A 22,875-nucleotide genomic window follows, 5' to 3' on the forward strand; every position below is an offset into this window, starting at 1 on the left:
TTTTACCCTCCCATCATTAATCGCAAATTCGATAACCATAAATTCGCCTATCTGCAAAAAGAAAAAAACCTGAAAACGATTCTTTACCAATGCTGAATATACATAGTTTTCACTAAATGAGGGTTTTGCCAGCCAAAATACTGCCAAGAAAAACACTAGTAGTTCAGTTTAATTCAGTATTGTATCTCACAGGAGAGTGACAACACTCCATATCGAAGAATTTGTGACTTCAAGCCAATTAAGCGTCATGTGACCCTTTCCAAACCTAATCATATCATATTTAGGTTACCAGGAAACGAATTAGAATGACCTCAATTAAAGGAAACAAAATAAAAAAATGGGATTACTAAAATGAAGTACCGTTTATAAATCGTCATGGCGCGAAGGAACGCTTTCTTTGGCTTCTGTCAAAAAGGTTACTCGGTTACGTAGTCGCCTTAATAATCCCTATAGAAATACCACGATTCCGAGAAGGAAACCCGACTAGAGTTTTTCAAAACGCTATTATTCCTCGGTAGACCGCAAACTATGGTTTCTTTGAAAATATCTTCGCCTTTTCTTATACTTACGCTTTCCAACACCCAACATAATCTAACCACGCGATAGAACGTAATCCGTTTATAGCTGCCCTTTCCCTGTAAGTTCCATATAACCCCGCAAATAACCGCAATCTTCTTATTCACGCCCGATTGGACGTCAAAGAACACTTCCTTTTGAAGTCAATTAACTCGATATTATCTAATCCTATTAATTTTGTACTTAAATTTAATCACGGTGACCCATTTTACGCGAGACTGTATAGTTCTAGAAACTGAAGTGCAAACCGAAGCAGGTAAACATTGTTACTTGTACGAAAATTGTCTTTATGACAGCATTTGATAGTCTCAGTATTTACGATGGAGTAACCTGCAATAAGTATAGAATTTCTTCTTGTTAATATACTTTTTGATTCAGTTTCATCCTTATCTAGAAATATAACCCCTTTTCATTTACCGTCGTGTAATATCGACGCTACAGAATACCCCTAATTGGTTTACAACCTATAGCTTAAACAGGAGGTAAATATATTCGAGGAGGTGTTTGGCGTCGGGGAATTGTCCCACTTTTAGAATGGAAGGACACCGTTTCTTGTCAAAATCGTGCTGTTGGCCAATGTTCGATTTTGCCTCGGATACTCTCGTCCTCGCTAGGCCTAGACCGATAGCCGGGTGGGCCGGGTCGGGGGATGAAGAGGGTTTTGACGTTGAGATCCCAAAAAAGGAAAGAATGTTTCCCGAATTTTTTGGGTTAACGGAACGTACGTCCACTTTGCGGGAATAAACCCACCCCTTTCTCCACCCAGATGGATCCTAAGTCCGGACGCGTCCCGTGGGAGGGGTCGAATTCTTTTTCAGCTTCCCCAGGGATCGAGGGACGTAAAATATTCTTCCATGACCTACTTGGGGATAAAATGGAAGTTTCCAACATCCCTTTTTTTTCTTCAGGATCTTTTTGTCGCGTTAGGTTTTATCTTTTTTTCTTCTCATTCTTGTTTGGGGAAAAGTTGTTGGTAAGAACTAGGTTTCTCTCCTAAAAGGACAAAGTAATAGGTAACACTTTAAAAAGATTTACCTAGACGGATATGTAAGTCCTTTTCAATCTTTTAAAAATGCCTTATAATGCATTTGCAATAATGAAATTCGTATACGATCTTTTTTGAAGCACGACACTTTTAGTGTCTGGTCTTCGACTATTTTTGGGAAAGGTTGAAAGGACTCGCATCTTTAGCGTAAATCTATTACGGGTTAGGTATCGTATTAACGTCTTTGTTTCCTTTTTTCAGTTGCGTGGTCCATCCCAGCGATGGTGGTGGAAAACGTATCGAACGCAGCGAGTCATCTATACTATAACGAGAGCGAATCGACTAGTTTCAAAGTACGAGTTTTTAACTTTCGTCCGCGAGGGTTTCTCGAAGTAAGCTTTGACGATCGTCTTCGGGCTGGTTCGATTTCCGGCCTGTTGGACGTCCCCTTCGCCGTCGCACCCTTCCGGTTGATTCCGTTGATCTTTCGTTTCGTCCAGCCGACACCGTGTCTCGCTCAACTTGCCTCAAGTCCGTGGCGAAGCCTCGCCAGGGAAAAAGCAAAGACATGTCCTCGTTTCTCTTCCGATTCCACGATCTTATCGGCGGGATCCACGTGCCAATCGACGACGGTATTGACAAACTGAATCGAAAGTATACCATGATAGTCTTCCTCTTCTTAGCCTTGCCTATCTTCACGAAACAGTATATCGGGGAGCCGATCGAGTGTTTTACGCCGACCTACTTCACCGAGGCTCAAGCGCGTTACGTCAACAGTTTCTGTTGGACGTCCTCCACTTACTACATCGTCTCCGAAGAAGGAGACGTCGAAGACGAGCTGGACAATTTGCAGAACCCGATCATGGCCGATGATTTGGACTACGGCGGTTTAGTAGTGGCGGCCATCGGACCTAATCGGATTCGTCGAATTACGGTCGGTTATTACCAGTGGGCTCCCCTGATTCTCTTGGTTCAGGGCTTTTGCTTCCATCTACCGTTCGTGCTGTGGGGAGCCTGCGCCCATAACGCCGGTGTCAAGCTCAGAAAGTTGTTAAAACGGGCTTCGGATATCGCCGCCTTGCCTCCCGGTTGCCAACAGAGGGAAGCCCTCTTGAGCGAGTTCGTCGACCAGTTCCATTCTCTCGTGTCGGGCAACACCGCCGGTTGTTGCGACGACCCCTCGTGCCGTATACCCTTAATGTGCCGCTGTGCCCCCGGTCCCAGTCGCTATCTATGCATTCTTTACTTGGTCGTTAAAGGCTTGTACGTCTTGAACGTCGGCATCCAATTCTTGATGCTGACAATGTTCATGGGAAGAGGTTTCATAAGGCACGGGTTCGAGCTGTTGCGCCGATTGGCTACCGAGGGCGAGTGGTGGAATTCGCCTCGATTCCCTTTGCAGACTCTATGCAAAGTGCGGGCGGCCAATCAGGGTGGCTTGCGAACTAATATTTGCCGCTGCGTCTTACCCATCAACGTCTTCAACGAAAAGGTCTTCTCCGCCGTTTGGTTTTACCTGGCCGTCATGTTACCCCTCAACGCTTTCAGCATGGCCGTATGGGCCTGGCGCAGCTTCCCTTGGAATCGCTTGGCCTTCGTCCGGCTGACCCTCTGGCGGACCAAAATGGTCTCCTCCGGCGAACTCCCCCGCGTTTCTCGCAAAATCTCCTTAACCTACTTGGGGTGGGACGGAGCCTTCGTCCTGCGACTGATCGAGCACAACCACGGCAGTAATATCGCCGCTCTTATCTTAAGTCGTATGTGGGAATACTACGCCGGACAGATGAAAGCTCAAGAAGACGCCGCTAACGGGAGCGACACGGAAGCGCCCGTCGCCGGCACTTCGACGGGGCCTTCCAATTCCTGGCATTCCGCGTGTCCTTGTCACGTTCCTCATTACGGGGCGCACGCTCACACCCTGCAACACCCCAAGAGGTCGTCGCACGACGAGTTCTGGGACAAGTGTTCGTGATGGCGCCCCGAAACTATCCCCTCCCCTCGTGACCCTCTTCTAGAACACCAACATTTTCCACCACGTAGGTATTGAGAACGAGAGAACCATCTCGAGACGCTTAGCTCGCCCGCCTATATACTTTACGTTTACGAGTACATACGTAGGCTTGATGTACATACTGTGTTTTAATACGGCGACTGACGAGAGGATTAGAAAAATTAGTTCCTTGTAATATAATATGATTAGACGCGTTTCAAAAATAACTTATCGTAGTGTTTAAAAAGAAAATTTTAAATTTCTCACTTTAGCTTAAATCAGACCGATTCGTGCCTGTTTTCGTCAAGTAGAAGAGTTATAGTTAGCCGTAAAAGTGTGTTGCGAATGTAGATCAAGGTAAGTTTAACCCGGTTTTTTACTGAAAAAAAAACCCCAAAATTGAAAATGAACTCGAATTACGCGTAAAGGCCAGAGATCGAGTAATATAGCTTAGTTAGATTTCGTAGCTATACTGATCTGGCCTTTAAGCAACGTTAACAATTAGAGTATACGATTGTCTATTAAATTAATATCCTTAAATAAATTCGGCCGTATTTAGTAAATTAGATAAATTTTGATTTCTTTTAATTAAAATTATAAAATTGACAATCTATACCCTAAAAGTAACAACGTTTAAGACCAAAATACAACATAATTTTGGTCTTAAACGTTACATTCGAGTTAAATTTATATAAAAAAGAAATAATATATGAGATGGTGCTATGAATGTTATAAATACAATATATAAGGCACTATCTTTAATTCAAACATTAAAATATATAAAACAATGTTTAAGAAAATAAATAGTAAATAACCACTGCCAAATGCAAAGACATTTGACAAACAGGGATAAACCATTAAGGAAGAGACTTTAGAATTAATGTCTGTACTAGAAACTAAATATTCAAAATATTCGATTGTAAAGTTGAGCGTGTTTTTCTCGTAAATAGAGTAACAGAAAAAAAATAATCGGTTCTCCCGTTCAGACATATCAAAAGAAACCGCCACCGATATTGGTTATAAAAAATAAACAAACAAATCCGAAAGTAATTTATGTAAATATAAATAAACGGAAGTAAGGATCTAGATTTAAAATAACAAAAAAAAATAGATCAAATAATAATTATAATATGTCGAGACTTTTAAACGGTAGAGAAAATATCGGTGAATTTACAAATAGGTAGAAATTCGATTTTACAACAACGTCACGTAAGAAACCATAATCGAAAAGAAATAAAATAGTTTAAAAGGGTATTAACCGAATTAAAATTAAAAAACAAAACAAAACTGAACACGAATGAGTAATCTAAAAGAGTTTGTATTTGAAAATGGTAATATCTATTGTATATTACCATTTTTAAATTATTAACTCTAGATTATATTATATTATATTGAATAAATTAAATTAAATTAACAATTTAATCCAATTCGCTATAGCTATAAATAAATTCAAAAACTCTACAAAACAATTGGTCACTTATGAACTTAACTTATTCGGATATTAAATATAAATATTCCAAATTAAAAAGATAAACCTAACCAACTATAAGAAAGAATTAAGGATTTAGAAGAAAGCATTTTCTCCTAAAGAAATTAAACTTTAAATATATTTAACCTTAATAAATTGAACGGTAGCATATTAGATAAGGTCGATTAAAACTGACTGAATGTCAAAAACGTGAGGAAATTAATTAACATGTTTAAATAATTAAATATAGCAAAATATATATATATATATTAAACGTAGGTGTAGTTGTTAGTAAATGGGAATTTATTCATATTCCACTTTAGATAATTCTTCTTTGTTAATATTAATTAACATCTTTGTAATATCAAATAAAACTTGATTATCCAACTAATTTATAATTATTCAAAATAATTAATTAGCCCATCTGCCGATGAAGACGAAAGGAATTACGAGACTGCGCAGTGGTGTTTTTTGACGAAAATAGGTTTGTGCGGTGAAATAAGCAATATATATCAAGTAACTGCTTATTTCCATACTCGGTCTATATTTACTCTGCATGCAATTTTCAGATACAAAATTTTGAGAGTAGAAGTTGCGCATTGTGTTGCTGCTGAAGAAACCCCTTAATGGTAAGTAATTATTTTTATTTAACAAATTGAATTAATTGTGCATTGATAAAGATATGAATCGTATCTGGTTAATTACAGCTTTAATTAAAGCAATTAATAAAATTAATAATTTGAACCCTAACTCTAACCATGAGGACCTAAGCCTTGAAACCAAGTCCTAGCTGACTTAAGAAACCCGAAATATCGTATACCGCATTGTTCCACGGATCGCAGCACCATTTACCCTGGATTAAACCCTTCCTCCATTTTAAACAAACTCAAATTTAATGACCCTTTAAAAAAAATAGCAGCGTACAATAAAGGAAAAAAAAGAAAACTTATGTTAACTGGCGTAAAAACATGGAAGCTCCCCTATTTACACGTTGGCCCGATACTCTAAAATTCAGTAACAGAAGCTCGACTCCTTTTCTTGTCTCATTAAAATGCTGACAAGCTTAAAAGTGTAGTCTATCGAGACCCCTACACGCTAAGGATACCAACCCGTTCCCCTCCTTCCCCTTTCTTCCTTTCTCGCTCAGTGTATCCTATCTCCGTGAAGACGGAAAATCGGGAACAAAAAAAAAATGGGAAGAAAGAAATCGTTGGGGAGGCTTTAGCGAAGTCGTGATCGTTCGAGATTCTTCCCTTCGTCGCGTCGTGGGGCAGTCGCCCTCTCTTCCTCCTTGGACGACTTAACTTCCGTGGTTTGGTTGTAAACCAAGGTTTTGAACTGATGTCTTGTACTAGGAAGGGACATAGGAAGTCTCGCGGTGCTTGGAGATGTAGGTGGAGCTTGTATTGACGTCGTCATGACCCAAGCTAACTAGAGTACACGCAAGAAGAAGATTTCCTTGTGTCGCATCTATTTTTTCTTTGTTGTACTGTTCAAAAGCTTTACTACCACCCAATCGTGGTCCGAGTGTTACATTCATGGTCTTAGTATAACTTTCGCAATTACTTCCTCCAATATCTGACCATGCACCCCACACCCTATAGGGAATCGATCGTTTTTCCCCGCAAATACTTTGTAGAATCAAAATACTCTCTCTTCAGCTAGCCGGGCTCAGGCTTGTCTCGGTTGATCAGAAAGGATGAGTTCCGTCAGCTTCCGAGAAGTCCAAGCGTAGCACGAGCTCTCGATCCCTTATTCGTGAATATTTAAAAACCCTTCTCTCCAGAGCAGCTCATTCGGTGATTTCCTGCTCGAGCCTTTTCCTGAACGGAGCCTTCTTACTAAACCAGGGGCTTTTGGATAATATATAGCCGAGATGTAGTGCACTCGAGACTTCCAGTCAGGGTGTGCATGCAGCTGCCCCTTTGTAATCTCGCTATCCCATGCAGGGAAATTCCTCGTAGACGTATTATCGGTGGGAAGAGGAATGAATGAAGGTGTTTCCACTTTTTGCGTATCTTCATCAGTCTCTCGCTTGACGCCGAACCGTTGGCTCCTTATAATTAGGCTATAAACCTTCCTGGAGGGGAAATCTTATTATTGTAGAGATCAATCATCGAACGTAGCTCGAACGCGTCAGCTCAGCTCTTGACGCTTCCACGGAATTGAAATTCGCCCACTCGCCTTTGGGGTGAGGGAATAACGTGATGGTGCTCTCTTAAGCGCTGTACTCGACTCAATTGGGTTACATTTTACCTTTTATGGCGAAATTACAGCCACTATTATCTGAGAATAAACAGATACAAATTTCCTTTGCTGTATTAGAGAGATTAAGGTTTTCTCGTCCCAATATTAGATAAAGAGTCCACGAACCTTGTTAAAAGTAAAAAAAATGGCCATTCATGGCTTGATCTTTTAAGAAAATATACAAAGTTATTCGGCTATAGGTTATTTTAAATAAATACAAATCTCCTCCCAGCAGCGTGCACGCTTACATCCATGATTTCCCGCCCAAAATAATCCTTTCGTGCGCCAAAAGATCCACGACGAGACTTATAAATAAAACATGATGTCTAGAAAATAGCCGCTCGCGCTGGAAAATACTAAAAAAAAAACGTCCCAAGGAGAACACGAGAAAGGAAAAAGAAAAAAATAAAGAAAATCTCTCCATTTTCTTTGCTCCTTGTTTGGAAAATTTGACAAAACGGTTTTTCGGGGACGCGCCCGAAGAGAATCCCCTCCCGCATCTTATAAAATCCTTGGTAAAAAAAAAATCCGACCAAACCCTCGAGATAATATCATTCTATAGTACTAAGCGTCGCTTGATATAAAAATCGCTTCCCAGAAAAAAAACTGCTTTCTTTAACATCAGGCCTGGCATAAAACGCCCAAAAATTCGGGCTGAAGGTGTGTTTGTTATAGTGAGAAGCTGTTATGCAGGCTGAATGTTTCCCTATGACCCCTGTTTAAATGTTTCAGCTGCTGAAATCAGAATTATTCCTTCTTTAAACTGTGTAAAGTAATGAATAGTAGTCAGGGATATCATGAACGGTGAATCATAGGGGACCAACAAAGCAATCTTTTTTTCTCCGTACCTCTCGTAAAGGTCACCAAAGAAATGTCATAATGGTGATGTGGAAGGACTTAGGAGAGTACGTCAACAAGGCCCAGTTTAGAGAAAAAGAGATTTTAGTGTTAAGGCCTCCAGTTTGAATAGGCAACAGTTTCCGATGAAAGGAAATATATAAGAAAAATAGGGAGCAGCGTGTATGGTCCATTGAGTCTTACGTCTTACAAATAAGGCATAAACCAGGGGAATAAGGGATAAAGAAGTAGAACGATCTTTCCTCATACACGAAACTACAAATCTTCCTAATGTAACCGAAGAATAGGAGAAAATAAAAGTAGTCGTCGGCCCAAGAAACATATCAAAAATTTTAAGATACATTTCATTTTATGGGAGTGGTTGAAACACTGAGCTCGAATTAGATAACATCTATTTTTAGATTGAATAAAACAGACCCATTTTAAATATAAGATTATTCTTTTGGTAATTCATAGAGATAGGCAAGCAGTTCAATTTGAATCAGTTCTTAACTCACACTGGGCCTGACAACACTGCGCAGCTCACGATAAGCTGAGAGAATTTAATTTTCTCCATGCCATACAAAAAAGGGTTGCTTTGTTTTTTTTTAATATTTATTTAAAAACTTTAATAACACTTGATTATTTTATTTATAATTAATTTAATTTAAATTGGCTCACATTTTATATGGCTATAGTGTAGTAAAATTAGCGCTCGATAGTGCACGGTAAGGTCTCAGTATCATCCCATGACCGTCTCTTGAAATAAACTGTTCTCAGAGCGTGTTTTCCGTTCACTGATGCGAATAAGAAAGCATTAATATTTGCTGACCCACTTTTCAGTCATATTTCGAGGTCGTTGAATTTTCTAAGTCACTGTAATAAATTTCAAAGTCGCTGATTTATTCTTGTTAGTTCTTAAATCCAGTATTAGAGTTACATTCCACTGACGTAAGTTTTATGGGTTTTTCTCATAGCACTTCTTAGTAGTGAATGATCGGAGATTGTTTATTCTTAGTGGCGAACTTCTAGTTTTTTTCCCTTTGTATTTGTCTTGAGCCTAAAGGGAAACAAATAAAAAATAGCCCAAAAATTGCCCGGGGTCAAATAAAAAATAGCCCAAAAATTGCCCGGGTTCAAATAAAAAATAGCCCAAAAATTGCCCGGGCTCAAATAAAAAGTAGCCCAAAAATTGCCCGGGCTCAAATAAAAAATAGCCCAAAAATTGCCCGGGCTCAAATAAAAAATAGCCCAAAAATTGCCCGGGGTCAAATAAAAAATAGCCCAAAAATTGCCCGGGTTCAAATAAAAAATAGCCCAAAAATTGCCCGGGCTCAAATAAAAAGTAGCCCAAAAATTGCCCGGGCTCAAATAAAAAATAGCCCAAAAATTGCCCGGGCTCAAATAATGGCAAAGATGGCACTAGTGGTTTGCCCCTACTATACATGGTTCTCGAGCACGTGGGGAATTGGTATTAAAAACGAGATTTTTCCACATTCAATAGTATGTCTACCCTCTTTATATGTCTATGTACGTTTTACATTGTCCTCTGTCTTGTGCTTATTTCCTACTCTGCTCCACGGTCACTGTAAAGCTTCATTTCGCCACGAACCTTCTATATAATTTCGCCACTAATTTTCGGCCAACAAGTTTCTCGGTAGACCATAGCCCACTCAGCGCGAGCAGCTTGCGTCGTGATGCGCGTGATCTAGAGGGCTATGGTAAGACAAAACCATTTTCATTTTTACCCACGTAATGATTGGAATTAGATTGATTTTTTTTTTGCTCCGTTTATTTGAGTGTAGGATAGGATTAGTTTAAAGGTGTCAACTTATATTAGTTAATTCCAGGAATAATTATAAAGATAGAAGCCTCAGAAAATATAATTAGTTAGTAGGCCTTGATTAATCTTTTGGAATTAGTTTCATGGTTTCACATTAGGGGGCTACGATGCTTTCTTCTATCCACCCCCCCCCCGAACGGCCGCCGTTGTAGACTCGCCCACTTATTGCGCCATTTCTTCCACCCGAATATGCAAAGGTAACTATGATAAATTTCTGCATAATTTTTTTATTTTTTAACAGTTTAAATTAATTTAAATTAGATTAATTTTAGGTGAGGGCTAATTACTAAATCTTAATTGAGCTTGTTATAGATTAAAATTGAGTAATTTAAGCGTTAGCTTATTGTTTTCGGAAATCTGGTTATGGTTATAGTTAGTCGCGTTTAGGCCCTAACTTTAACTCGATCGCCGATGGTTACGGGGACCAAGGGACGCCATTGTCTTCCCGAGAATCCCGGCTCCCCGCGCACAGCCTACTATATCTATCAAGGCCCGTGCATTGTGATATTTTTAGGGAGACACATTTAATTTCAACTAGGCCTTTTACCCAAATTTTGCGCGAGATGCCGAGAGTGTGAGGAATTTTCGTGGCAATAATAAATGAAAGACGTTTCGTGGCAACAATAAATTAAAGACGGTTCGTGGCAATAATTAAAGACGATTCGTGGCAATAATTAAAGACGATTCGTGGCAATAATTAAAGACGATTCGTGGCAATGATTAAAGACGATTCGTGGCAATGATTAAAGACGATTCGTGGCAATGATTAAAGACGATTCGTGGCAATGATTAAAGACGATTCGTGGCAATGATTAAAGACGATTCGTGGCAATAATAAAAGACAATTCGTGGCGAAGAATGTACAAGAATTCTTGGGTCAAGATTCAAGAAAAAAAGGAATGATGTACCATATTTCAACGACTGCAACGTGGATTATCACTTCTTCAAGATCTTCGTAAAGGTAGTGGCATTTCTGGTATATGCATGGTTTCGTTTAATGAGCATGTGAATTAAATTTAATATTAAGCCTTGAGAATAGGTTAGTGCATGAATCCTTGAGGTTAATGATGAGCTTTTTTCGTCGTGGCTTGCGAATTTCAAGGTCAAGAAACTATTGTAATTTAAGATAGTCTTTGAAATTCGTTAGTTTACAAGGCAAAGGTTTATAAGGTTATAGTCATATTTGTTTAGATTGCCCGGCGGTGACCTCAGTTTTCAAATGAAGCTGAGGTGATCGTAGGTTAATTGTACCCTTTACCGCGTACCTTCCGGACTTCAGGGTCAAGGACGGGTGCTTCGCTTAGGAACCATTGTAATTAGATAGGTCCTGAGGAGTCCGTGGGTTTACAAGGCACAGGGTTATCTAGGTTTTTGCTATGACGTATTTTAATTTTCCCCTGCGGTTCCTCGGTCTTCAAAGTCAAGAACTCGAGGGTTCTGCGGAGACTGGGTGTTACCAAAGGTTCAATTAGTTAGGGTTTTAAGTCTAAATAACAATAGTTTAGTAATAAATCGCGATTATAAGTCTACAATTCGCGCAGCGCCATCGTGTGAGAAAAATAGCAACTAGACAAATCCCAATTGCAACGACATTTATGTGCCAAGGCCTAAAACTCCGCTACGCCCCCCCCCCCATGCCCTTTGGATTTTAGAAAGTACCCTTTTCCAGTAAATTGGTAGCGAAAGGATAGGAGTAAGGTTTGCGGAAGAAAGCTTTACTAGATCTTGAAAGAGAAAAGAGAAAACTGAGGAAAGCTTCACAACAGAGTTCCGGTCGAATGGACCGCAAAATCATTCTTTGCTTGTTAAAAACGAATTCCGCGACTCTTACGTTCCCCAAACTTCTTATCCTTTAAGGTTTGTTTATTCGACCAATCAGAAGGAGGAGGCTGAAACGCGATAAAGCTCGTTTAACCCTTCGTAAAATGCTGCCTAGAGACTGGGGGCCTCTCTCATTTTTACCAAAACTTTATATTTATAACTATTAATTTAGTAGACCTCAATAGAGAATCGACAGTCAATGTTGCTTTCATGTAGAACCTTTTATACAGAATGATAGTACGCTGCCATCTCTCAATATTCTAACTGTTATATAAGGAACTAATATTTAATAATCATTGTGGCCATATACAGGGTGTTTCTGAAGGGTCTGCCATAAATTAAGGGGGAATGGTCTTGGGAAATCAGTTTTGAGTCGAAAATGTATATCTTCTATCTCCATTTTGCCACAAGGGACACTGTTTTCAAGTTAGGATTGGAGTATTTTATGGATGGACCCTGAAAGACAATGATTTCTAATCTAATTAAGGGGTCATCCTTAAAATATTCCAATCATAACTCGAGAACAGTAGCCCTGACGGCAAAATGGAGGTAGAAGTTACAAGCCATTGTTTTCGAGTTATGGTTTGAGTGTTTTAGGGACGACCCCTTAAATTTAATTAGAAATCATTGTCTAAATCAGTTTCTTAATTAAATTTAAGGGGTCATCCGTAAAATTATATATTCAATATTAACTCGAAAACAGTGGCCCTTATGGCGAAATGGAGATAGAACATTTGAGTGAAAATGGGTACTCAATTATTCCAATTAACTGTATGCATTCCTTGTTATATCAATTACATTTCGGCATTATTTAGTATATGGCAACCTTTCCTAGTATCAAAGTGTTAGGAGAATAAAGATATATCGGTTTCCATCACTTTTTCTTCTAAACTCCCAAATTGAAAACCTTCGGACCTATCTAGTTAAATAAATCCCCTGCAACTTCAAATTGACACGAAAATATTCTAAGGAGAAGTAAATCCTTAAGTAAAAAAAGAGAGAGTGAGAGAGAGGAATTCCCTCTGGAATAAATTGAAAATTCTCATAGCGCCCGCCAAGAGAGAAGATAGAAAAAAAAATATTTCAGAACAACTAAATTAAACGTTTTAAATTTACCACTTGGTAATAGATTTCAGAGTGTTTTTCAATTTCGGGGATATGGTCTTCTTGTATAAGAATGGTAAGGGAAAAAACCTTGGGGAATCTGATAAAAATTGCCTAAGGAAAATGTACAAGGTGTTCCACACTCCTTGGGGTTGAATAATTTTTAACCATCAAGTATTAGCCCTAAAATATTGAGGGATAATTATTTATTATAATTTTAGGGTAAATTCATGGGTCAAATTAAAGAAATTTATCGGGTTTGATTAAGGGAATTGGTTAGCTCTAAAAATCACTCCCGTTTAGAGTTCGTAGGGGGTAAATATTAATAGGGGTTGGGGTCATGGTGTCCCCGGAAAAAAAACAAACAAAGTTGTGGTCTCACTCGACGGGGTAAATAAAACCACATAGGTTTAGGAATAGGAGGGCCAATTGTAGGTCGAGGTCATGAACGCTTTTCCCACCATATTGAGACAGACGGGTTTGAAATGAAATGAGTTTTCCGAAAGTTGTATGACCTCTGACCCCGATTTACCAGAAATAAGACCAAAAAACGTCTTGCTGGTAATGTTTATTTTTATTTTTATTTTATAAGGTATAGTAATAGTTTAAATGGATCTTTCGTTATAACACCCTGTATAGAGAGACATCTAGAAAAGTAGATTAACAATATATAGGGCAATGCGGGATCTCTCTCTCCGAATACGAATTTAAGATCTGGGGGAAATGACTCGGGTGTCCCGGTGGTGGTGGTGGTCGGGGTGGGCCCCAACTCGAACATTATAGAATGATTAACAACCAAACATATTTCTTTGTCGGGCCCCGAGTTTCTTTTCTAGTATTTGATAGGAAAGAAGGGATATTTCGAATACGTGGCATCGTGTCCGAAAGGAAGGAAACTTGAATTTTTCACCCCATTTTTTTTCCTTCTTCTTTGGTAACAGTATATACTACTATAGCTGCATTGCCATTCCAAGCCAACTCTCAACTTAGACCTATCAAACAGGGACGATTCGTCACCCTTAACGCTTAACAATATGATTTATTTTCGTAGTGTTTGTTCTTATCCTTAATCTAAATATACAGCTGTGGTATAGTCAAGTGGTAAACGTGGAACCAGGAAAGATAGAAGGGACACGGGGTATCTTTCTCTCTCCCATGTTTTAGGATGGTAACTTGGTCTTCGAAGTGGTTAGCTTAACATACCATGAGGGGGCTTTGAAATATTAATAAGACAAGTCCACAAGTCAAAAACCAAACCGCTTTATTAATTTGTTGGACGCCTGATCGGTGGTCAGGTTGCCGTCTTTTGACCCCAAGTGAAAGGGTGCTGTGAATTAAGAATTATTTTTATACTAGTCCTTGGGAACAGTGTCGATTACCCGTGTCCTGGTATTTAAATCATACGCGCGAAGTGTTAAAGTCCTGTTTCGAAGTAGAGGAACTCCTTTAGTTGGTGAGTCCAAAGTCTTTGCGCGTGTCTCCCCCTTGGGCTTAGACTCGTCACAGTGTCCGATGTCCGATAACCATTTGGGCCAATATGTCATGTCAACGTATACTCTTTTTTTTTCATTCTCCAAGTTCTTCTATCCCGTTTAAGTGGCACCCTCGCGTCTCCCCAGTACATTTTTATCTTTTTTTGTTAAACGCCACCAAAAATATCGAATGAAAGGCGAGATGTTCTCTGCCGGAAAAAGAACGACCGGGTACATCTATACGCCGACGGATTTTCCATTCAATTGAATATTGCTTTCTATCGTCCGCTCTTTTTCACTATATACTCTTTTTTTTCCTGTATATATACCCAATATTTCAAATATTTCCCAGTTCACGTTTTTATATTACGTACAAAATCCCGTACTTGCGTACCGAAATTCGATTTGAAAAGAACTTATTTCGCATTCAGTTTCACGGTTTTTTATATACTGACCATGTTACATTTAGTCATTTACCACTTTACGTGTCCGTCCGTATTGTGGTCAAAGCGGGGTCATAATGTAGGTATTGTCATCTATCAATTGGTATCTTCAGAAATTGAATAGAGCAATTGCAAGAGGACAAGTAGTATTATCGAATTTGGACGTGTTTTTTGGGATACTGCACGTTCTAAAAACTGCAATTATCTTAGTTAAACAGCTAATATGTAGCTATTTACTTAACGTATCTAGAGGGATTAGCTAGACTAATCATTATGTATGCTGCACTTTGAACCTTGCGCGCTCCCCTGACCTCTCGCATACTACTACCAACCAATGAAATTACAGTTAGAAAGACGTCACAAAAACAAGGCGTAAATATAAGGGATATATAGGGACACCATGATTCCTTAGCTATATGCCTTCCTGAATTAAATAATCAACAACTTTAAAATGTCAAGATTTTATTGTTTAAAAGTGCCAATACATGACCAAGTTCAAATGGTTATTAAACACTAATTTGGTTGAGGTGTCTTGAATTAGAAATGTTCGGCTAGCGTCATAACCGGTTTCTTCCGAACCTTTAGAACTTAACCAATTGCGTTTAAGTTGCGCTGTTGGGATTTCAAAGAAAGGTCAGAGGTCGTTCATGATATAAAATAAGTTCTCATAAATCTAGTTTTTCTGGTATCGCGCCCATTTTTTGGGCCTTTTCCGCTCGCCGTTTGCAGGACTGGCTATAAAGGCCTAGCTCTTTCTGACTCGGGCATGGTGGCAACGCTTTTTTAGTCTCTGGCCCATTAGCCTTATCGATTAAAGGTCGTCGAGGTTGGAACCCCGATTTAACGTGGATGAAAAACCTCGGAGTTTTGGAGACTTTCTCTTGGTCCCCTTTTTTTATACCGCTACATTTTTAGCATGGGGTCCCGAGCTTCCTCCGAGCACTCTTTTATATCGCCTGGCTTGGTAATGGATTAGAGAACTTTAAAAGCTAGAGGAAAACCACCGGATCAGAAAAATGAAAAGAGAGAAAGTTCCCAAATGTTTTTCTAAGCCTTTCAAGAAAAAACTTGGTGGTTATGACGCTAAGTCCTGGTGCTTGACTTGACTCTTTCGCGTAGATACTGAGATGCTTGGTTCGTTCTCAAGCTTAGTGTTACTTAAGTCGCTGAGTTAACAAGGAACCCATGGTACTGTTGTACTATTGAACGATATCCATTGTAATAATACAGTAAAGCTTTTCTGTCCACTATTTGGTTGATTTGTGTAAACATGTACAGTACATTGCAACATTGGACAGAGTGATTAAGTTTCGTTTACATACAGATAAATATTTAAGTTTTAAATTAAGCATTTGTTCGACCATGTGAGTTTAGGGAAACTCTTAATTCCTTTTTTAGGATATAATAAAATTATTTAAGGTCACAAGTAGTGAAAGAACGCTTCCGAAGAGAAGCACAGCAAAGGGAAATCTAAAATTTGCAAGTTTAATTCGAGATATTACGGGAATTGTATTCGGGTTGTCGAAAATCGCCAAGCATGTCGGTTTCTTCATTAATTCCAAATTGATGTTGTGTTGAATACTGCCACTTTCGAACAAGTGAATTACGCTTTTGAAGAGAAATTAATTTACAATCGGATGTCAGTGGGGAAAAAATGTTGTTAAAATGGGTTTAAATATTACCTGGATTTGAGAATTTTAGTGGCAGGTCCTTTGTAGTTTTTGCTAATCATGAAAGCCGTCGCTGAAACCAAAACTTCGCTTTTCGAAGCGTGAATGTACTTAGTCTTATCCTCGCATTTTCCCATCGTGTCCATCATTAAAAATGTGGTCCCGTAATCTAGAATCGCCGTTTGCTTTCCGTCCAGTAAATTTTGAAGTTCTTTACCAATGTCGATTTCCAAGAAATTGAAGAAAGAGTTTAATCTAACGCATTGATTCCAGACTTTAGTTTTCAGCGGTGTATTTTGATCCTGCGGAATTAATAAAGGCGATCGAGGTTAGCTCAGATTGGGAACTTATGATTCTATTTAATTTCTGTATCATTAAAAGTAGTCTCTCTTATACCATGAAATAATAGTACGTTGGTGTTTCCATGGGAATCTTTATGTTAGTGTTGGGTACTAAGAAAAGATCGGAGACTGAATCGAAATACTTCAATGTGTCAGGGAGAGTAATTATGGATAAAAGTGACGATGAGAAGAATGTCGTCACTAAAGAGACTCCCGTGATCCACAAGCCCCAATAAATCATGGTAATTGTTCGTTTAATTTTGCGTTTGCGAGTTTCTGCAAACAGATTTGGGTAACCAGTTGGTCTTTTTTTAATTTAATCTTTATATAATGTTTACCCTGAAGTAGAAATAATCCAACGATATCAATGAAATTTGAGCTCAATGTATTTTTTCTTTTCAAAAGAAAGTCGGACAGGCTTAGAATTACCGGGATTGAAATGAATGTTACTAGAGATAATAACCACAACTAAAAGAAAAGAATAATGAAATATTAATTAACTATTAGGCTTTGTTAGTGTTGGATGACGCTAATCTTACTTGCAAGTTAAATATCTCCAGTAGTTTAAATGAGTTTGAAAACTCTTTGATTGGTTTTCCTGAAAAAATACTTATAACTGTCTGAGAGTATTGAGCCGAGTAATCAACATATTCAGAGTCAGCATAGCTATAAAAATTAGGCGCGAGGGCTATGTCGCAAATCTGAAAAACACAAGAAGCCCCTAATGAGTAGAACTAAATACTAAATATTTTCAAAATTAATCGATTAAATACATTAGCCACAATCATTCCAATTAGTCCTGTTGCGTTATTTTTGCCGTAAATCCTTCCGTAGTCTGCGAAATCATCCGTTGCTTGGAAACCTTCCCCTTCATTTGTAATTCTGAAAATTTGCTTAAATTGCCATAGTATGCAACGACTTTGAGTAATATCAGAGGCTCGTGTTGACGCATTTTATAATTTTACTTGAAACTTTCAATATCACAACTAGTTCATGAATTATCGTAGTTCGTAATTTATCGTGCAATAGCTTTTCGCTTTATATTGCAGTTTCATAGCAGATTTAACGAATATTGTTACCTGATATTTTGTTTCTTGAAAAATGCGGTAAATATGGGCTCTAGCATTCCCGTTATTTCTAAAAATCCATTCTGATCAGTTCCCTCTTCAAACCAAAATGGAATCTTTACAAAAAAAAATTAAAAACATTGTTTTAATAATTTCCAATGGCAATATGAAGACGCGTCGCGTTTACCGGAGTGAAGCAAAATTTTGGTTGCGTGTTGCTGTCGTTCATATTTTGTTGTATATGCAATTAGCGAAGAAAACAAAGGATATCAACGGGCATTATATAAATGGGAAAATTTATAAAATTGGGTCAATTAACTGTAAGCGCGTAATCAATGAATTAATCCCAATTTTTTCGATAAATGTTAACTACCATTACCGCTTTATTGTAAGTGTTCAACCCGTTATGAAAACTTCAACTAACAATCACGTCAGTTTATTGAAAGCCAAAAGGTAGTTCTGACGAACAACTTACTTCGTCACGAAGTTTATTTGTGTTGCAAATGAAGTACGTGTAAATAAAAATGCGTATCATACAGTTCAAGGCTGTCAACGATTTCTCTGAAATAATATTCGAACGTATTCCAGCACGAAAACAACATCTTTTAACGTTCGAGAAGTACCCGCGATCGACTGAAGTGAAGGCCCGTTCAGACTAAACTAAAATCATACTTTTACGTCGGTGAAGTCATGTTTGCTCGCCTATTTAGACCCGTAAAATTTTCGCGGATATAGTTTGAAAATTTTCAGTTTCGTCGGGAAGTTTCGAGAAGGCACCACCTCGTTAGCCCAATTTCTTTAGGCAATCGACTTGAACGTAAGATTTAACTTAAGTATGAACGGGCCTTGAGAGTTAAGTTATTTACTGAGTGACTTTGCCCTTATAGCTCAGCCTTTTCAAGGTTTCAGAATAAGTAAATAACTTGTAATTGAACTGGAAGTGGCAAGCCACATGTCGTTCGGAATAGATAATTAAAAATTCAAACACTTTCACACGCAAAATAGATTCATAAATACAGATTATATTTATTCACAGATGATTATTAAATGGTGGCAAGGAACGATACTTGAATTATTAAGTAAATTTGTTTCTACATTGCTTTAGTGAAACAGCTTGTCTAAGTATAAGGTAAAACTGAATGAAAGCATTAATTCTCTTTCCTTTTTGGAACACTTTTAAAACCTTAGCCTATTACAAAATTATTTAAAGTCACAAGTAGTGAAAGAACGCTTCCGAAGAGAAGCACAGCGAAGGGAAATCTAAAGTTTGAAAGCTTAATTCGAGATATTACGGGAATTGTATTCGGGTTGTCGAAAATCTTCAAGCATGTTGGTTTCTTCGTTAATTCCAGTTTGACGTTATGTTTTAGACTCCCACTTTCGAATAAGCGAATTACACTGTAATGTAAAAATTAGCTGGTTGTCAATGGATACAATTAGTCAGAGTTATAATATAGCTTACGTGGATTTGAGAATTTCAGTGGCTGGTCCCTTATAGTTTCTTCTAATCATGAAAGCCAACGGTGAAACTTGAACCTCGCTTTTCGACGTGTGTATGTACTTAGTCTTGTCCTCGCATTTTCCCAACGTGTCCATCATTAAAAACGTGGTGTCGTAATCCATAACAGCGGCTTGTTTTCCGTCCAGTAGGTCTTGAAGTTCTTGACTAACGTCAATTTCCAAGAAATTGTAGAATCCGTTTAACCTAGTGCATTGATCCCAAACTTTTCGTTTCATTGGTGTATTCCGCTCCTGTTTAATTAAATATTATGTTAGTGAGGGAAATAGTTATGGTTTGAGGCATAAACAAATCACGTAAAAACATTTCCGTATTAGCTAGGTGTGCTTGGGGGTATTGGTTTCGTATGTGCTAATGTAGTACAGTATTCGTGTTTTCTAACTCTCTAAGATAATATTACGACTGGATATATACTCTGAAGGGTCAGGAAAAGTTTTCAACGACAACTATAAATAAATAACAGAAACCCAGCCTTTACACATAGTGCCCTTTCCACCTGAAATTCAAATATATTTACACCAATGTAATGCGGTCGAATATCTTTACAGGGGCTCGTTGGAAATACATTACGCTATCTACCCCTGGAAGTTGGCTTCTCTCAAAATTAATAAATCTGTTAACTTACTAGTGTTTAAACAAAATATAATCTTTTAAATGTGAAAATAAGATTTTTCTTTGGAATTTTGGTCAACTCCTAATATATCTGTAAGTGAAAGTCCTGACTGACAGGCAGACAGAGTGATAATCAACATCCAGCTCAAATCGCTTTAAATACTTAGAAGGCTGAAACTTTGCAGGCACGTTACTCTTAACTAGTAGGCACAAAACAAAGAAAGATTTTTACAATCTTCACCATTTTGAAAAATGGCGGCCAGAAATATAAAAACACTTTCTTTATGGAATAATTGACGTGCTTTATGGATTTTTGGGATTAATTTACCGGCATATTGGAAAATGACGGCCCGGATAGTAATTAAAATGTCCCGAGAAGCAAGGCCTGGTGTATCTGGTATTAGTCTTACCATAAAAAAATAATGCATTGGTGTTTCCTTGGGAATCCTAATGTAAGTGTTGGGTACTAAGAACAGATCAGAGACTGAATCGAAATACTTCAATGTGTCAGGGAGAGTAATTGTGGATAAAAGTGAAGATGAGAAGAAAGTCGCCACTAAGGAGACTCCTGTTATCCACAAGCCCCAATAAATCATGGCAATTGTCCGTTTAATTTTACGTTTGCGAGTATCTGCAATTAGAGACGTCATGGTTTAGAGTAAAGATAGTTCTAACACAAGATAGTTCTGTTGTGGTTTTTAATTTAATCTTTATATAATGCTAACCCTTAAGTAGAAATAATCCAACGATGTCAAGGAAGTTTGAGCTCAATGTATTTTTTCTTTTCAAAAGAAACTCAGACAGGCTTAGAATTGCCGGGATTGAAATGAGTGCAAGTAGAGTTAATAACCACATCTAATAGAATAATTAATTAACTATTAGGCTTAGTTAGTGTAGGATAAAGCTATTTATTTGTTATCTTACTTGCAAGTTAAATATTCCGAAAAGTTTAAATGAATTTGAATATCCAAATATAGGTTTCCCCGAAAAGATTCTAATAACTGCCTCAAAATATTGAGCCGTGTAATCGACGTATTCGAACGTATCGTAGCCGAAAACATTTGGGGTGAGAGCTATATCGCAAAACTAAAAAAAGAACACAAGCAAGATTGCGTTTTACGCGATAATCAGAAAAGACTTGATTGATTTTTTAACATAGATAAATTAAATACATTAGCCACAATCATTCCGATAAGTCCAGTAGCGTTATTTTTGCTGTAAATACGCCCGAAGTTAGCGAAATCCTCCGTTGTTTGGAAAGCTTCCCCTTCATTTGTAATTCTGAAAATTAAGTTGCTTTAAAGGGAGGGTGAAGTGGAAAATAAAGCGATTTTTTTTTATCGAGTCTTCTACTAATTATAAGACCTATCTACCTAGTGAAACATCCGTGAAATATCTCCGAATGATTTTAAAATTCAAATTAGGTTGAGATTTTATGGATAATTTGATATTAGCACCTCCAACCAATAGGGTAACGCCATGAATTCTTGTTTGCAAAATTCTCGTGGCACTTTTCATGCCGAATGAAATTTAGCGCGAGATTTGATAGACATTGCTCGGGATGCGACAATCTTGGCGCAAGATGTAGATCGTGCAACGGGAATTTTGTTAACAAAAGCGCACCCAGTATTATATCAGCTTTAACAAAGACATAAATAGTCACCTGATATTTTGTTTCTTGAAAAATGCGGTAAATATGGGCTCTAGCATTCCAGTGATTTCTAAAAATCCATTCTGATCAGTTCCTTCTTCAAACCAAAATGGAATCTTTACAAAAAAAATTAAAAAAACATTATGTTAATAAAGCCGGGTTCACACGAGACACTTTGGAACCGTTTTGGACAGGCCTAACCCTTTTTGAAAAGTAATATTTGCATTTTCTCGTGAAAGATCTCTGCTTTTAACAGCGTAATATTACTTTTTATACTTTGCAAAACTGTTTAAAACGGCTTCAAAGTGTCTCGTGTAAATGCGGCTTAATTACCGAAGTGAAACAAAATTTTGGTTGCGTGTTGCTGTCGTTCATATTTCACACTACCTATATGCAATTAGCGAAGAAAACAAAGGATATCAATGGGCTTTTAATAATTGATGAAAATAAATGGGAAAATTTGTTAAATTGGGTCACTTAACTAGCTCGCAATCAATGAATTAATCCCGATTTCTTCGTCAAATATGAAATTTGGTAACCATTGAGTTCATTTTCGCTTTTCTTTGAAATTTAACTGTTTTTTACCGCTTTAGTGTAAGTGTTCAATCGGCTGTGACTCTATACGCGGATGAAAACGTGAGCTAACAATCACGTTTGTTTGTTGAAAGGCAAACAACTTGTGTCGTCACCAAGTCGATTTGAATTGAATTGAATTGAAAGTAGGTCATTGCGTTGCCTGAAAAAATACGCGAACGTATTCCAGCCCTAAGAAAAAATCCGATCGACTGAAGTCCCTTTTAGACTAAATTAAAAATGACGCGTGATCGAGTGAGCTACGCTTTAGCAGACCATATATGAAAAGTTTAAAGATTCTTATAGATTTAATTCCTGGCTCAAAAGATCACCATAAATGCGACGGGAACGTAAGATTTAACTCCATTCTGAAGGAAATTGACTCTTAGCTCGGCCTTTTTAAGGGTTTTAGAATAAGTAAATAACTTACTAGTCGAGCTGGGAAATCACAAAACTGGGATAGATTATTAAAAATTGACAAACGCACAAAAGATTCAGAAGTACAGGTTATATTTATTCGCAGAAGCTAATTCAATTGTTGAGGGTGAAGTGGAAAATAAAGCGATTTTTTTTATTGAGTCTTCTACTAATTACAAGATAGTGAAACAAGCGTGAAATATCTCCGAATGATTTTAAAATTCAAATTAGGTTGAGAT

At 37.8% G+C, this 22,875-nt stretch overlaps 3 protein-coding genes across 4 annotated transcripts in view; 2 read left to right on the forward strand and 1 right to left on the reverse strand.

The window, feature by feature from the left end:
* The window catches only part of LOC149650706 (innexin unc-9-like), a 105,767-nt gene extending 100,357 nt beyond the window's left edge, over positions 1-5,410 (forward strand). For both annotated transcript variants that reach the window (XM_089847325.1, XM_089847326.1), the window contains exon 2: positions 1,823-5,410. In XM_089847325.1, coding sequence (XP_089703451.1) covers positions 2,130-3,533 — 1,404 coding nt within the window. In that variant the 5' untranslated portion in view covers positions 1,823-2,129 and the 3' untranslated portion in view covers positions 3,534-5,410. The remainder of the gene's footprint in view (positions 1-1,822) is intronic.
* Positions 5,411-9,747: 4,337 nt separating this feature from the next.
* The window catches only part of LOC149650709 (uncharacterized), a 62,172-nt gene continuing 49,044 nt past the window's right edge, over positions 9,748-22,875 (forward strand). The window contains exon 1 of the mRNA XM_089847331.1: positions 9,748-10,907. The gene's annotated coding sequence lies outside the window, so the exon portion shown is untranslated. The remainder of the gene's footprint in view (positions 10,908-22,875) is intronic.
* LOC149650710 (uncharacterized) lies at positions 15,941-17,038 on the reverse strand. Its single transcript, XM_089847171.1, has 4 exons — positions 16,853-17,038; positions 16,469-16,758; positions 16,289-16,394; positions 15,941-15,985 (listed from the first exon to the last, which is right to left on the reverse strand). The coding sequence occupies exons 1-4, from the start codon at positions 17,036-17,038 to the stop codon at positions 15,941-15,943; spliced, it is 627 nt and encodes a 208-aa protein (XP_089703297.1).

This window comes from Phalangium opilio, unplaced genomic scaffold (genome assembly GCF_054372755.1).
Source record: "Phalangium opilio isolate 3A_F unplaced genomic scaffold, DU_Popi_V2 ptg000082l_1, whole genome shotgun sequence".
In the NCBI taxonomy this organism is placed as follows: domain Eukaryota; kingdom Metazoa; phylum Arthropoda; class Arachnida; order Opiliones; family Phalangiidae; genus Phalangium; species Phalangium opilio.